General features: G+C 43.5%; 1 protein-coding gene across 1 annotated transcript; it reads left to right on the forward strand.

Annotated features, from left to right (window-relative positions):
• Window positions 1-2163: 2163 nt before the first annotated feature.
• LOC308440010 (T-cell-interacting, activating receptor on myeloid cells protein 1-like) lies at window positions 2164-16655 on the forward strand (the record flags this gene model as incomplete). Its single annotated transcript, XM_080941932.1, has 7 exons — window positions 2164-2221; window positions 3506-3802; window positions 10078-10113; window positions 10229-10519; window positions 11780-12076; window positions 15050-15160; window positions 16540-16655. 7 exons carry the CDS (start codon window positions 2164-2166, stop codon window positions 16653-16655), a joined length of 1206 nt encoding a protein of 401 aa, XP_080798058.1.
• Window positions 16656-17009: the final 354 nt, after the last annotated feature.

Raw genomic sequence — 17009 nt, forward strand, 5'->3', positions numbered from 1 at the left:
AGCTCACCTGGGTGTCCCCATCTTGGTAAATGACAGACCCCAGCATGCTGGACTTCTGCATAATAAAAGCTCTTGGCTTTTATATACTATTTGAATCTGGGGTATCATTCTTCAGTGAACTGTGGACCCTTACACCCACAATGGACTAAACCCCGCGCCATCAGTTACTACTTAAAATGTTCCACAGGCTGGCCCACAGTCCAGTCTTAGGGAGGCATTTTCTCAACTGAGGTTTCCTCTTCCCAGATGACTCTAACTTGTGTCAAGTTGACATAAAACTAGTCAGCACAATGGTTTACAAAAAACTTCAGGGAGAATGAGGAGTGGGGAGAAGGAGATATTGGGGGTGTCTGAGAGAAGTGGGAGTTTATAGTTGGGGTTGGATATGCTAGAGAAATATTGTTTACATATATAAAACTGTCAATAATAGATAAAATTAATATTGAAACAAACCAAACACAAAGGGCAGGGGACAACACCAATTAATTAGTACATATGATTAGCATTTTCTCAGAAGCTTGGTCAGAATGCATGAGTAAGAAGTAGGTGATCTGGATTCTTCAAGTGTGGTGGGAGCCTAACTAAACCAAGCCAGTAGGAAGTGGCGTGACATGTTGCTGAGAGATCACATCCTGATTATCACCGTGAAGCAGAAGTTGTGGGCTAGCTCTGAAGATTAAGAACTGCTGGTCCTGGAATTAGACTTTAACAGGAACAGCAAGCTGAAGATGAATCCCCAGTTCTTGCTCTTGTTCTGCCTTGGTAAGTCTGAGGGGGGCAGGGTGCTGTTGGGTGAGTAGTGGGCTGAGGATGGCAGATGGAATTGGTGAGTCCAAAAGGACAAGTGAACTGGTAGGAACATGTTGGATGCTTTACACACATTTTCCTTTTTCCTCCAAATCAGTTGGTACTGAACTTCTCAATGGCTTTCAGCCACACAAATGAGACATCTTTCTGTTGTATTTTGTGTGTGTGTGTGTGTGTGTGTGTGTGTGTGTGTGTGTGTGTACATGTGTCCTCTTCATAGCCGAGGAGCACATGAGGTATCATTCTCTGTTCTCCCCTCCAGTTTTTGAGGTTTCTCACTGAAAGCGAAGCTTCCTATTTCAACTAGGCTGCCTGTCGAGTACGCTTCCTGGATCTATCTGCCTTTCTCTGCTCCCCAGTGCTGGGGTTTCAGGCACACACAGCCATGGCCTATTTTTGTGTAGGTACTGGAGATTTGAACTCAGGTCCTCTTGCTTTCATGGGACTCAATCTTACTGAGCCCATGGCTAGCTGCATCAGTGAAGAAAACGTCATTCTCTTCCCCATGTGTGACAACTGCCAACAACTTTAATAAAACAGCCTAGATTAGTAGATAAAGAAAATGAGACACACATGCCAACAGAATTGTGTGTAGCCTTGTTTCCATTAGAGAATGATGTAATGAACCGACTTGGAGGAGAGATGGTAAGAGCGAACTTACAGCATTGTACACCATGAGGAGTCCATTATTTTGTTACAGTGTCCCTAGAAAATGGACATGCAAGTAGATATTGATGCAAATGTGTTCTCATGGAGGAGACAGGCTGTTGGTGAGGAAGAAACATGTCAGAGTCCAGAGTGGGAACCCGGCAACTCCTGGTTAAGTGGAGACAGAGTCTGTTCTCAGCAGTGGAATCCTGGGATCAGGGAGGGTGATGTGGGAGCTCCAGGCAGGGACGATGTTTCATAATTCATTCTTTTGCAGGGCTATGGCCTGGACAGACAGACATAAGTGGGTTTGGTAAGTACTCTTCAATCAAGTCCCCTTTGATCCTTCCTCCCAAGTGTTTAAATGATTTATTCTTTTAATTAAATGATTCCCAGGGAGCAGGATATGTCATATACAGCTGTACATTTTACTTTCTTCCAGGGTCCTTATTCCAGCCCATTCTCAATATCAGACCCAGCTCTGTGGTTCCCGCCAGGAGCAATGTGACCCTGCAGTGTATAGCTTTTATTCCAGATGCAAACTGTGTTATTAAAAAAGAAGGTACGAATTTGGATCTGAAGACACCAATTGGTGAGACAAACTGGACGTCTAAATTACATCTCCCTAGGGAATGGCCGAGAACAACTGAATTCTATCTGATAGAGTTAGAGCAGAGCCACGCTGGATGCTACACCTGTGAGTGCTATATGAATGAGAGCCCTGATGAGAAGATGTTCAGTGTTGAAATCCTATTATTGGTCACAGGTGAGGAGGGCAGGAGGCAGCCGTGATGGAAATGAGTACTTTCAGTTATTGTCTTCATCTTTGTATGTGTGTGCTGTGCATGTGTGTGTATGCATGTCTGCACGTGTGTGGACACCTGTGGTGGGGGTTGGGGGTATGCGAGCACATATGTGTGCATGTGTGTGGACCTTGAAAGTGATTAATTGCTCTTCTACCTTACTTATCAAGGCGGGATTCACAACCAAGCCATAGCTCCTGGGTATGGCTCTTTTTGTTAGCCAGATAGCTCTGGGGGAATCCTTTCTCTAGGTCTTCTGAACCTGGAGTTACAGGCAAGCCACTCAGCTAGAGATTAAGTAGTTTATGGAGATCCAAACTCTAGCCCTCATGCCTGGGTAGTATTAGGATAAGAAATAATTAAATTTGTAAGAAGTAAAAGATGAGGCTAGTGAGTGCACACTTATGCCGGAGGGGTGTAGTCTTTAGTCCTGACCAAGCCATGAGTAGGGCATAGGACCCAGTCACTCGTGACCAGAGTTCAGAAGAACATACATGGCATGCTTTCAGCTGAGGTTTTAGTAGCTGGGGGTAGGAGGGGGAGACAGGTTCAGTGAGTGTAGTGAGCCGCCTGCACGTCCAGCTGCAGAAGGCAGAGGCAGTGTGAGTACTCTGAGAGTAAGCCAGCCGGTGAGAGCAACCGTGTCCAAGAGCTACGGTGTGACTGACAGATCCTGTCTTGTTGAGTAAGGTAGAAGAGCAATTGAGGAGGATTCTGGCATCAGTGTCCAGACTCAGTATTCATCTGCACATATGCACTTAGCTGCTTAGGCTGGTTTTGAGACCACAGAGCTTACTGTATCTTTTTACAACCACCCAGTACCTGTGTTAAGGGATCTGCTGCTTTCCTTCTGCAACCCCAAAGCTGACCTTCTGGAACCTTGAGCTTATCTTGGGCCTTGGCTTTTTTCTTGGTTTTCGGGGGAATAAAGTACTACTCTAACTGCTGAGCCATCTCCTCAACCCTAATACCTTAGTTTTATCTGAGACTTACAGAAAGGGGACAAAGTCTCCATTTTTAGCTAGATGCTGTGTCTCACACCTATGATCCCAGCACTCAGGAGGCCCAGACAGATGGATCTCTGTGTGTGAGTTCTAGGCCATTTTGGTCTACATGGTGAGTTCCAGGGTAGCCAGAGATAGACAGTGAGGCCAGATATATAGTAGGAGAGATCAGACATCATGGGAAAAGGGTGGGAGTGTAACCCAGGTCTTCCTCTCCGTGACCGCAGGATTCTTCTCTCTCAGGACGTTTACCTAAACCTTCCCTCCAAGCTCACCCATGGAGCAATGTGACAGCAAAGGAGACTGTGACCCTGCGCTGTCAGAAGCCAGATAATGTGACTGAATACAAAATGTTCATGCTACTGAAGGAAGGCACCTCATCACCTGTACAGGTTCAGAGTTCAGAAAGCAACAGAGTTGACTTCTTACTTCATAATACGATACCATACAATACAGGAAATTACAGTTGTATCTATCACGAGAAAGGAGCCCCTTTCTGGGCCTCACACCCCAGTGATCACATTGAGATCTTGGTGTCAGGTATGTTTTAAATATTCTCCTCCAGGCACATATGTAGCAGATGTGCAGCTCAGTCTCCATGTGGGTCCCTCAACAACTGGAGCAGGGGGTGGGGTGCTGTCCCTAAAGCTGTTGCCTGTCTGTGGAGTCAGTTCCCCAACAGGTCTGTTCTGTCTGGCCTCAGTGGGAGAGGATGCACCTAACCCCAGGAAACTTGATACACAAGGTTAGGGAGATATGGGGGGGCTTTACCCTCTCAGAGGAGAAGGGGATGCGAGAGGGACTTTGTGTGTGGGGGGACTGGGATGGGGTGTAGCAATTGGGGTGTATAAATAAAAAACTTAAAATAAATAAATATTTTATAGTTACTGTAGCGATAGAAGAAATTGCTCAAGGGGCTGGAGTTAAGCACACTTGCAGAGAGCCAGAGTTCAGTTCTTGAGACATGAACCAGGCAGCTTACAACCACCTATAACTCTAGCTCTCTGTGGGATCTAACATGCAGTTCTGGCCTCTGAAGATACCTGGAATCATGCACACACCCATACAGACATACACACACACATGCACTCAAAACTAACAAAAATAAATTTTAAGAAGAGAAAATCATATCGAAAAGTTATTTATCTCTTTTTGTATTCATTAAGACTTACAGCAGTTATGTGGCAGACTTTTCTGGGTAGATACAACACACACTTGCACACACATACACACACTTGCACACACATACACACACTGCACACACATACACACTTGCACACACATACACACACTGCACACACATACACACACTTGCACACACATACACACACTGCACACACATACACACACTTGCACACACATACACATACTGCACACACATACACACACTTGCACACACATACACACACTTGCACACACATACACACACTGAACACACATACACACACTGCACACTATGGAACACATACCTATTTACCGAGGAAAGGGAGCCCATGACAAACCAAAGAAACAGTCATACCAGATGTCCAAGCTGATGAAGCAATGAGTTATTTTGGAGTTACTAACAGGAGTATGGGCGAGGGGCTTCTTACATGGAGTTGCCAAAACAGCTGTGTCAGTGAAAACCCACTCCAGCCGGGCTGACTGATGACTCATGAAAACCCCACACTGGAACTTTTGCACTGGACAGTCTAAGAATTCCCTTTTCTCTTTGGTTGGGTTGGTCATTTTTTAAAATGTTCTTTTAAAAGATTTTATTTATTTATATGAGGATTCAATTTGCATGTATATCAGACACACCAGAAGAAGGCATTGGATATGTTACAGATGGCTGTGAGCCACCATGTAGTTGCTGGGATTTGAACTCAGGACCTCTGGAAAAGCAGTCAGTGCTCTTGACCACTGAACCATCTCTCCAGCCTGATGACTCTTCTTTTTTAATGACTTCTTTGAGAATCTTTCATTTTCCAAGAGCTTTCTCCCCCTTACTGACAGAATGTTTCACTTTGGATGAAACCCCCTTACAACAATGGTCCAAACACGGTCTATTTTGATAAAAGTTGTGAAGAATGTGTATTTCAGCCCTGTTGGATGGAATATCATTTAAATGTTTGTTAGGTTTACTTCATTTGTGGTGCAGGTCAATTCTGACTTTCCACTTTGATATTTTGTGTGGCTGCTGTATCAGCTGACGTGCATTGCCATTATTTATTCTCGTATCTGCACCACTGCCTCTTTATATCCACTACCACCACTTCTATGGAAATGGTGCATCAGCATTTCATATATGGCCTTTCTGTCTGTTTTGTTTGTTTACTTTGGAGACAGCATCTTATTATGTAGGTAAGCTTATCTAGAATTTTCTACCTAACCTAGGCTGGCTTTGAACTCACAGCCTCCCCATGTCTGCCTCCCGAGGGCTGAGATTGAAGCCATGAGTCACTATGCCAACTCAATCATTACCGTTTTTTTTCTTTTTACATTTTCTTATTGTGACATACAAGCACATATGCATGTGGCGTTCAAAGGACAATGTGACAGAATCAGTTGTTTCCTTGCTCCCTGTGAGGATTCCATTGAACTCACCAGGTCATCACTAAATCTTGGTGGCAAGTGCCTTTTTGGAAACATCTCACGGGCAGAACTGATCTTCACACTCTCTTGAGGGGTTGTCCCCTTGTCATTACATTCTTGTTATCTTTGTGTCCTTTCACTGATTATTGTTTTTGACACAGGCTCTCACTATGTAGCTCTGCCTGGCCTGGCATCACTATACAGTCGAGGCTGGCTTTGAACTCACAGAGACGTGCCTGCCTCTGCTCTCAGATGCTCCCCCATGCCTGGATTCTGTAATTTTGACTTGACCTCAACTTTGCGAGATATAAGTACTGCTGTTATTTACATGGTATATAATTTTCCATCTTTCCAATTTCAGTGTGTGTGTGTGTGTGTGTATGTGTGTGTGTGTGTGTGTGTGTGTGTGTGTGTTTACAAAGGAAGGAATATTTCTCACAGAGAGGATGCAGTTGAATCTTGCTTTAAAATCCTATCAAATTAAAGTTTGTCTTTTGGGGCTGAAGAGACGGCTCAGAAGTTAAGAGCACTGGCTGCTCTTCCAGAGGTCCTGAGTTCAATTCCCAGCAACCACATGGTGGCTCACAACCATCTGTAATGGGATCCAACACCCTCTTCTGGTGTGTCTGAAGACAGCTAGAGTGTACTCATATATGTAAAGTAAATAGATAACTATTTTAAAGAATAAAGTTTGTCTTTTGAATGGGGAAGAAACATGATTATATTTATGGCAGTTTTAAAATTTTATATTTATCTTTTTATTTTATGTATTTATTTGATTTTTCAAGCCAGATTTTCTCTGTATAGTTTTGACTCTTCTGGAACACACTCTTTAGACCAGGCTGGGCTTGAACTCACAGAGATCCACCTGCCTCTGCCTGGGATTAAAAAAGGCATTCCCAAGAGCATTTTTTCTCTTCTTTTCTTCCTTCCTTCCTTCCTTCCTTGCTTCCTTCCTTCCTTCTCTTCTTCCTATTTCTTCCTCCCCTTCCTTCCTTCTTTCCTTCCAAGAGACAGTGTTTTTTAGTAATAGCCCTGGCTGTCCTAGAACTTGCTCTATCAAATGGCTGGTCTCAAACTCAGAGATTTGCCTGCCTCGGCCTCCTGAGCTGGGATTAAAGGCGTGCACCACCACTGCCTGGCTGACTTACCTTTTACAGCTAGTGTTTGTGTGTGGGTGTGTGAACATGAGTGCAGCTCCTTCAGAGGCCAGGAGATGGCATGGAATCTCCTGGATCTGGATGTACAGGGGGCTGGGAACTGACCTCTGAGCCTCTGCAAGAACAGTTCCTCTCCCAATATGCTGAGCCTCTCTCCAGCTCTTATTGTGGTTCCTGAGATAGATTTTCCAGTTTCTATATTATGTCGGTTGTTTTCCTGCTTGACATGAATCATGTTTCTTCTTTCTGCCCCATTCATGTTTGAGATTTGCCGTTTGGCTGAGGTAGGCATTCGTTCCTAGTTACTGATAATAATCTGTATATAATAACCTCGGTGATAAACTATTCACTTTCTGGGATTGAAATATACCATTCCATCCTTCAGTGGCTTTTTATGCTGAGAGGGCTGGGCTTTGTGACTTCACACCTTTTCCTCTTTCGAATTTTAATATTATTTCTTTGCTCTGCTGTCTTAGTATTTTAGCTATGATTTGTCATGGACAGACTCTTTTCTGGTACGTCTATAACTTGGTGTTTGGATATCCATTTTCTTCCCTAGATTTAAAAACTGTTTTACTACCATCCCATTGAATATGTGTTCTATGTATTTTGTATGTATCTTGACTGTTTCTCCTGTTCCACAGATTCTAGTGTTCCATCTGTCTGCTGACCTCAGTTGTGTGTGTGTGTGTGTGTGTGCACGCGCATATGAGTGCTTGTCTGTGTGTGTGTGCCTCTGCCTTCCTATGTTTGCTGACATGTGCCTGGACACCTGTCAGCATGTGGTTGTCTAGTGGTCTGTGTGATAGTAAATAACATGTTATATCTGCCCACAATTCCCTTCAACCTCTAGGTCTCCGATGACTCTCCCGTATTCCTGATTTCAGAGTTTGAATGTCACAGATAGAAAAATGAATTTATTCCCAGTGTTGACTTATCCCATGGGATCACTTGCCCTTCTACATTTCCTACCGGCCTTAAGTTTGTGAAATTTGTAGTTTGCCCTGCAAATATGACTGATGCTCTGCTTTAACTAAGGCTTGCACTGTGAATGAGTCTTCGGCTTTCCCTCTTCCGTAGAGAAGCTGGGCAGACTTCTTTTCTCTCACACTTACTTTCTGTTTCTGTGGGAGTTTCAGAAGTCTTTGTATCTTTTAAAATTGTTTTCACACTTTAAATTTCACCCATACACACAACGAAATGCATAATTACACCCGGCCCCCATTTTCTTCTTCCATGTCTTTATTTCCATTTGTGTGGGGGGCATCAGATCACATGGAGCTGTAATTACAGGAATCTAAGATATCTAACATGGGTTCCGGGAATTGAACTCAGGTCTTCTGAAAGAGCAGTGCAAGCTCTAAACCGCCGAGACATTTCTCTGACCCCTGTGCTGGTTTGTTTTGTTTTTGTTATAACCACCAAATTCAATTCGTGCATGAAGGTTGTTCCGTCTATTGTAACATGGGAAACCTGCAAGTGGTCATGTCCTCCAAAAAGAGTGGCTCTCTCTACTCCTGGCCACTACCAACCTCTAATAGCTGGTCAGTAAAGAGGGACCTAGAGATCTTCTATCCATCTCTGCCAAGATTTTGGCCGACTTGATCTTGTGCAGGTCTAGTCTGGGTAACCACAGCTGTTGTAAGTTCCTGAGTGTGGTAGCCGTGTTATGTCCCAAAGACAGCACTTCCCAGCACTCCTTCCCAGCCTTTAGCTCTTACACGCTGGGCGCCAGCGGTGGTGGCAGTAGCAGCAGCAGTGGTGGAGATGGTGGTAGGGATATAGATGTTCCTTTTAGGCTGGGCATTTGCTCTTTTACTCTCAGCCTTCCGATCCACTTCTGCCCTCTGTAAAAAGGTTTTCTGACCAAAGTTTCTCTTTAATAATTTCTACTTTCCTTGTACTTTATGAGTATGGCTGTCTTGCCTGCTCATATGTCTCTGTACACCAATTGCATGCCTGGTGCATGTAGATGGCAGAAAGGGAGGTCACATCCCCTGCCCCTGAAACTGGAGTTACAGGTGGTTGTTGGCCACCCTAGGCCCTCTAGGCCCTCTGGAAGAGCAGCTGGTGCTCTTAACTCCTGAGCTGACTCTTCAGCTCACCCTTTATTATTTCTTTCCCCCCCGACCCCCCCCTCTCTCTCTATCTCACCTCCCTCCTCTCCCTTTCCCCCTTTCCTCTCTCCCTTCTTTCTTTCTTCCTTTCTTTTTTTACTTTATATTTCAATTGCAGTGCCCCCTCTTCCTGGTTCTCATACTCCTCCCTTTCTCCCCCTCCCCTTCTCCTGAACCCCTGGATACCAACCCAACCTGGGCACACAGCACTAGACGCATCTTCTCCTGCTGAGGTCAGACAAGGCAGCCAGCCCAGTTAGGGGACTAGGATCCACAGGCGGGCAACAGTCAGGGACAGTCCTGCTCCAGTTGTTGGGGGACCTGCATGATTTCTAGTGCTCTTCCTCTTTCTCATTTTGGGATAGATGTGACTCACTGATGTCCCACTCTTCTTATTTTGGGTATCACTCACCCAATCCCTCATCCATACCTTGGGAATAGGTGTCCTAAAGTCATGTTACCTGAAGCACTAGCCGGCCATTACTATGAAGGTTACCCTGTTCCAAGAGACTTTCAGGGACCCCTCCCCAAGCATATGAAAGGCATTTCTGCCATCAGGAAGAAGCCGGTCTTATACCCAAATTCATGGGAAGACCCCAGTGTTCTGCACGGCTTCTGTCTCTTCCTGGAGTGGAGGTTGGAGTGCACACTCTACTCTAACGGAAGTGGTGTGAATAAGTAAACTGTGGGGACAGAATGCATGTTAGGTGGGAAGAATCTGTAGACTTTCGGAGACCTGAAGGGTTAGAGGTGAAAGCAGAGGTGGCAGAGGAGAGTCTGAGGCAACAGAGGAGGCGCTAAGTTGGCTTAAAGCCAGAGTCGAGCTGTGTCTGAATGCAAACCTTGAACCTATGAACTCAGGATTTTAGCTTAGCCAGAACCTCTGGGGTGCTCCTTAGAACCAAGGATAGTAACGAGGCACCTCTCAGCAGGCACCTGTACCTCATTTATGACTGTTTTGCAGATCCAAATGTTGGCCAAACAGACACAAAGAGAGATGGTAAGTGACTCAACACACCCACTGAGCTTTCATCCCAAAATGTTCAGTTTCCTTCCTGGGCTTCCTGGGAGCAGGTGGATGTGGGAGATCCAGACTGAGCTTTGCTTCCCTCCAGGTTCCCTTCCCAAACCCAGCCTCAGTGCTTGGCCCAATTCAGTAGCATCAGAGAACAGCAGCGTGACCCTGCAGTGCATGAGCCCCACCCCGGGCATCCAGCTTATTCTCAGAAAGGGAGACGTTATTTTGGACTCCAGGCTTCCACATCATTTGACACAGGGGTCAGCTGAGTTTCATCTGATGAACCTACAGCAGGCGGATGCAGGGTATTATACCTGTGAATATTCTCTAACGGAGTCCCCTGAGAGAATTTCACCTTCCAGTGACGCTCTCTTACTATTGGTCACAGGTGAGGAAAGGCTGCCTCAGTGACATACAGTGATTTTCAGAAAAGGGTGAGTGTGGAAGCAAGGGACTGTAGGTCAGGAAAAGAGTGTCATTTAGGGCTGGTGAGAGGGCTCCACTGTAGAAGCTTTGGCTGCCACATCTGACCACCCAAGTTGTGACCCACAGAGCAGAAGGAGAGAAACCCACAAATTGTCCCTGAACTTTCACATTCATGCTCTGGTATGTCACCTTTCCAATAAGTAAATAAAATCTTAATTTTAAAAGAGGAGTCATCTGAAGAGTTGGAGAGGACATGAGTTTACAAGAACAAAGTTGAATGCCCCAGTTTTCCTGAGATGATCTGTAGGAGAAATGAAACAAAACACCAACACCACCACCACCACCACCACCACCACCAACAACAACAACAACAACAACAAAACCAAGCCAAAACCACACCACCACCACCAGCAACACCAACAACACCACCACCACCACCACTACCACCACCAACAACAACAAAACCAAGCCAAAACCACACCACTACCACCACCACCAACAACAAAACCAAACAAAAACCACACCACCACCACCAAAAACAACAAAACCACCACCACCAACAACAAAACTAAACCAAAACAACACCACCATCAACACCACCACCACCACTACCACCACCACCACCACCAACAAAACCAAACCAAAACCACACCACCACCACCAACAACAACAATAAAACCAAACCAAAACCACACCACCACCACCAACAAAACCAAACCAAAACCACACCACCACCACCACCACCACCAACAACAACATCACCACCAACATCACCACCACCAACAACAACAACAGCAACAAAACCCCAAACACCCATGTTCTGCACTGATTCCACACAAGAATGATCCTATCAACAATAATGTCAAGGGAAGGAAAGTGCTTACAGGGTTGTATTCTTTATGACTATCTATTGGCTATGGGCAGACTCTGGGAAAGAGATGCTCTGGTTAGTCTCAGTGGGTCCTCAAACAAAATGAATGGGAATGAGCACACAAGAAATTTATGGGGGTGAGGAAAGGGTTGAAGGTGGGAAAAATGGTCAGTTTGTTATATGTACATGTGCAAGATTGTCTAAAAACAAATTTAATTAATAAAAATATGTCTGTTGAGAATCAGGATAGACCATCAGAAAGATTAAGTGTCAGCAGAACTCTTGCAGGACAAGAATGAGATTAGAACTCCAGACTTTACCCCTTGCCCTTGGACTTTGTTTCTCTTACAGGATACTTGTCGCAGCCTTCCTTCCGAGTCCAGCACACAGGTCTGATGAGCACAGGAGAAAAAGTGAACCTACAGTGTCAGAAGCCATACAATTCCACAGCCTATAAAACGTTCGCCCTGCTAAAGGAGGGAACTTCATCACCCATACAGTTTCAGAACTCAGAAAGCAACATGGTGAATTTCACCCTTCAGGAGGTGACAGTCAGTGATACAGGAAGGTACAGTTGTGTTTACCTTCAGACAGAAGCCCCTTTCAGAGCCTCATATCCAAGCGAACATCTTGCTATCTCAGTGGCAAGTAAGGATTTTATCATGGCAAGAGAATTTTTCCTAATAATTTATTATTATTATAATATATTGATATAATATGTGTTATATATAATTATATAACAGTTACATGTTATATATAATCTAATATACAATATATGTTGCATATTATATATTTTATAGTATGTATTATATTATATATTATATAGATCATAACATAAATACTAATTTATTATATATTATATAAATTATATGTAATTCAAATATATAAATATATTTATACATTATACACAATTGTATTATAATGCAAATATAACTATGTATATATACTATGCATAGCCATATTATATATAAATATATTCTATATTATATAATAAATAATATATAGTATAATTTATGTTATATATAATATATATTATTATTCTAGTTTACTTTATAATTTTATTGCTTCATCCCTTGTATTCTTTTTTCCTCTCATTTTCAAAAGCTCTATCTTACTGTTGGAAATTATGTGCATGTCTATGTCTAGGTATGTGCACACAAATGAGGGTATCAGGGCACTGAGTTCCCTGGAGCTGGAGTTACCTGATATAGGTCTGGGAACTGAAAACAGATCTTTGCCAAAGCCTATACATTTAAATGTCCTCCCCCAGGCTAGTATCTTTAAATGTTTTCAGTTCTTACAGTAAGGCCTTTGATTTACTTGGAGTTGATTTTGTGCGGGGGGGTGGGGGTGGGGGGGTGAGAAATAGGTTCAGTTTCATTCTGCACATGAGAGTCCATGTTTCCCAGCACCTGTTGAAGAGGGTGTCTTTTCTCCAATGTGAAGTTTTGGCATCTTTGTCAAACAAAGGGGGGGTCTGCAGCTGTGTGAGTTCCGTCTGGGTTGTCTGTTGTGTTCCATTGTTCTTTGTGGCTGTTTTGTTCTGTCTCCATATTGCAGTAGCTCCTGTGAGTGAAGCAGAAATCCTCAGTGTTCCAGGGGCCCAGATGGCAGGAGAAGCGCTGCTGTGCTCACTGTGGCGTTGTGTCGTCTGAGGAGAGATACTGATCTGCCACGGATTTTCCTGTTCTGTGAATAGCTTTTGGTCTAAGTTTTGCTCATAAAACTAACTCCTAAAGTATCAAAGGAGATAAGGGGAAGGAAATCAGGAAAGGTAGAGCAATGAGATAAATACATAAAGGAGATTAATAAAATGAAGTAATAAAATAAGGGAGATGAGCTAAGGCAATATGGTTGTTCAAATGAGAATGGCCGCTATAGGCTCATGCATTGGAACACCTGGTCTCCAGTTCGTGGAGGCGTTTGGGAAGCCCCAAGAGATGTGGCTTTGTTGTAGAAGCTTTGTCATGGAAGATGGACTTTGAGGTTTCAAACTTCCAAGCCATTCCCAATCAGCTTTCTCTGCCTCATGCTTTTGGGTCAAAACGTGAGCTCTCAGCTACTGCTTGGGCACCATGTTGCCATGCTCCCCACAATGATGGTCATGAACTCTAACCCTCCCATATTGTGAGCCCCAAATTAAATACTTTCTTTTATGAGTTGCCTTGGTCATGGTGTCTCATACAATAATGGAAACCCTAGCCAAGATGGGCAGTATCCTAGTTAACCTTGACTGTCAACTTGACTCAGCCTAGAGTCAACAGAAGGAAGAGGCCTTAAGTGAGGAATTTCCTAGGTCAGACTGGTTTGTGGGCATGTCTGTGAGGGACTATCCTAATCATTAATTGATCTAGGAAAGCTCAGCTCACTTTGGATGACACCATTCCTCAGGTCCAGAGCATGAGGCCGAATGAGCCAGAGAGCAACTTGGAATGTAGAGTTTCTTTTTTCTTAAGGTTTATTTTATGTGTATGAATATTTTATTTGTATATATGTGTTATGTGTAATATTAAACAACAATCCATGCTATACCATGCTATTGCAGGCTACTCTCCAACCCCAGCAGTTTTGCTGCCTTCATGACTAATCCTGTGAAGCACTGCCTAACTTCTCGGTTCCTTTACCAATGAATTGCTGTTCCCAGCCATCTAACCCCCACAGCTGGCTGCTGCCAAACCAATCAGCAATCCCAAATTTCTGCAGCTAGCTGGGGTGCACCCTCACAAACCCACGCTCTGCCGCAGTTACCTTTAATTAAGGTACCTGGAATTAAGTTTAGTCGTCCTGAAATGGAAAATACCAGACAATCTTAGTTTAGAGTCAACAGATAACACAATCGCTGCATGAGGAATCTAGCATCCTAAATTCACCAACTATTCTATGTTAGAAATCTTCGGGTGGCAGATCCCGCCACCTGAACTAACATCTGCCCTCTGCCAACATCTCATCCGCCTTACTCCCAACTGTCTAAAAGGAAGTCCCTTGCTCCTGCTTTCCCTCTTCCTCTCTCAGACCCATAAGGTCTTCTTCCTTCTCTCCCAGTGACTAGCTTCTTGTCATCTTTATTATTTAATCAATTAGGGGGAAATTATACTACATATATGTGTGTGCCACATTCATTTTAGGTACCCAAGGATGTAAGAAGAGGGTGCTGAAGCTCCTGTAACTGGAGTTATGGATGGTTGTGAGTTATATGTGGGTGCTGGGAATCAAACCCAGGTCCTCTGGAACAGCAGCCAAATGCTCTGAATCATTAAGCTATCTCTCCAGCCCTTCTCATGGTTTCTACTTTTAGTTCCTACCCTGACTTCCCTTGATGATAGATTGTAACTTGCAGGATGAGATAAACCCTTTCTTTTCCCAGGCTGCTTTTCATCAGAATGTTTTAATGGCAACAGAAAACACAGTAGAATAGACAGAATGTATACACAGAAAATAGGTTAAAAAAAAAAAAAAAAAAAAAAAACTCCATTCATTTCAACTGTCATAAAACCCGACAAGGTTGAAACTGCAAAGAATGAACAGCTGCCCACTGACCAAAGTCCAAGTGGATGAAGAAAGTCAGATCTGGTTGGTCCATTTGCTCCTTACAAAGCCTGTGGGTTGCCTTCTCTCTTTCAGTTTCCCCAAGCACTGTATCAGAATGTTATGCCAAGAACAACCTCATCCGGCTGGGAATGTCCGCCATGTTTTTGGTGTTTATGGCAGTGTTCCTGGCCGAAGCCTGGAACAGTCAGAGGGCATCACTAGGCAGACCCAGGTAAAATAACAGGTTTCCCTGTGTCACTGATTGTTGGGTAGCTATGACAGCCAGATTACTGGAGCTATAACTGAGAAATAAAAACTGGTCAGTTGTGGTGTTGCACATTTTTAATCTAAGCACTCAGGAGACAGAGGCAGATGAATTTCTGGGTTAGCCTGGTCTACAGACTGAGTTCCAGACCATTTAAAGGTACATTGTAGGACCTTGTCAAAACAAAACAAAACAGAACAAAAACAATAAGAAAGAAATAACACATTCTGCTATGATATATTTAAGGTTTGTTAATTATACATTAATCAACAAGGGTAAAGGAACTAAGTAATCAATTGTATATTAAGTAGTTATGCTAATAATTAAATGATCACCGCAAAGCAGCTAATGAACCTACTTGTGAGGACTTACTTTTGTAAATATTTCCAGTATTTATTACTGCCACTGCACTGTACTTTTGATCATTGTGGGGAGTTATCTAAACACCCTACTTTACTGTGGAGACCTCTTATTGCTTTCTATATGGGCACCCATATCATTTTGTATAGAGTAGATTATTTTATCATGTGTTATCCTGTTCATTTTAGGCATAGATATATTTAACATTCCTAGATGTGTAAGCAGTACTATGTCCTTTCCCATTAAATGTCAGCTGAGGCCTCAGATTTGTAAAAGAAGAAACAATCCATGGGGCTAGAGAGATAGTTCAGTGGTTAAGAGCACTGGCTGCTCTTCCAGAGGTCCCAGGTTCAATTCCCAGCATACATATGGCAGCTCACAACTGTCTGTAACTCCAAGCGAGACCTGACACCCTCACACAGACATACATTCAGGCAAAACACCAATGCACATAAAATAAAAAATAAATAAGTTAAAGAAAAAATACACAGAAGGTTGCTCACAACCACCGCAACTGCAGCTCCAGGGGATCTAATGTTCTCTTTTGGCCTCTGCAACACCCCACCCCAACATGCACATATCTACTGCCTCCACATACAGGGGCTCTTTGTGTAGCCTCGGCAGTCCTGGAACTTACTTTGCAGACCAGGCTGGCCTGGAACTCACTGAGATCCACTTTCCTCTGCCCCTGAGTGCTGGAACTAAAGGCAGGCACCACCACTGAGCAGCTGAAAGCCTGTTTTTAAAGCCTCTTCTACCTATTGTAGCTTTCAAATATCTCAAGTTGGAGAGGATGGTAACCAATCTCCACAAATTATTCCCTGACCTCCACACAAATAATGTAGCACCTACATATGATCACACACATACATGCATATGTGCACTTAAAATAAGTAAAATATAACAAAAGAACTAATGCTTCTCAACCAAATTCAGGTCTAATCTTCTTTACCCGCAGGCCCTACAGCACCCCAGGGCCACCATGAGCCAGTGGTCAGGGCAGACAAGCTGCTCTTCAGTTTTCTAGAAAGCCTGCACTGCCTGCTCTTTGAAAGCTACCCTGAGATGGGATGACAGCTCCACCTCTTCATTCCTTCCACGGCACAGAGGACAGGACTGGGTATAGATGCTCACCGGACTTCACTGTTTTACAATTACTACATTGAAAACTACAGCCCTATTTTCCCTACAGACAGAGCATGCTGCGTAGAGCATAAACCAAGGCCTAGGTATATGGATCTGTTTTTGTATTCATAAACATCTTAGTATGAGCTATAAGGCTTTATTTTATAATTTGAATGTATTTTGTGTACTTTCCCAGATATCCTTGGCACTATGTATGCAGTTTGCAAATTAGGCATACATTACATGTATCTAATACAATTAACTGTAATAGTTTTGATACTTTGTCCATTTTGTGTGTGTGTC

This window comes from Micromys minutus (assembly GCF_963924665.1).
Source record: "Micromys minutus genome assembly, chromosome: 30".
In the NCBI taxonomy this organism is placed as follows: Eukaryota; Metazoa; Chordata; class Mammalia; order Rodentia; family Muridae; genus Micromys; species Micromys minutus.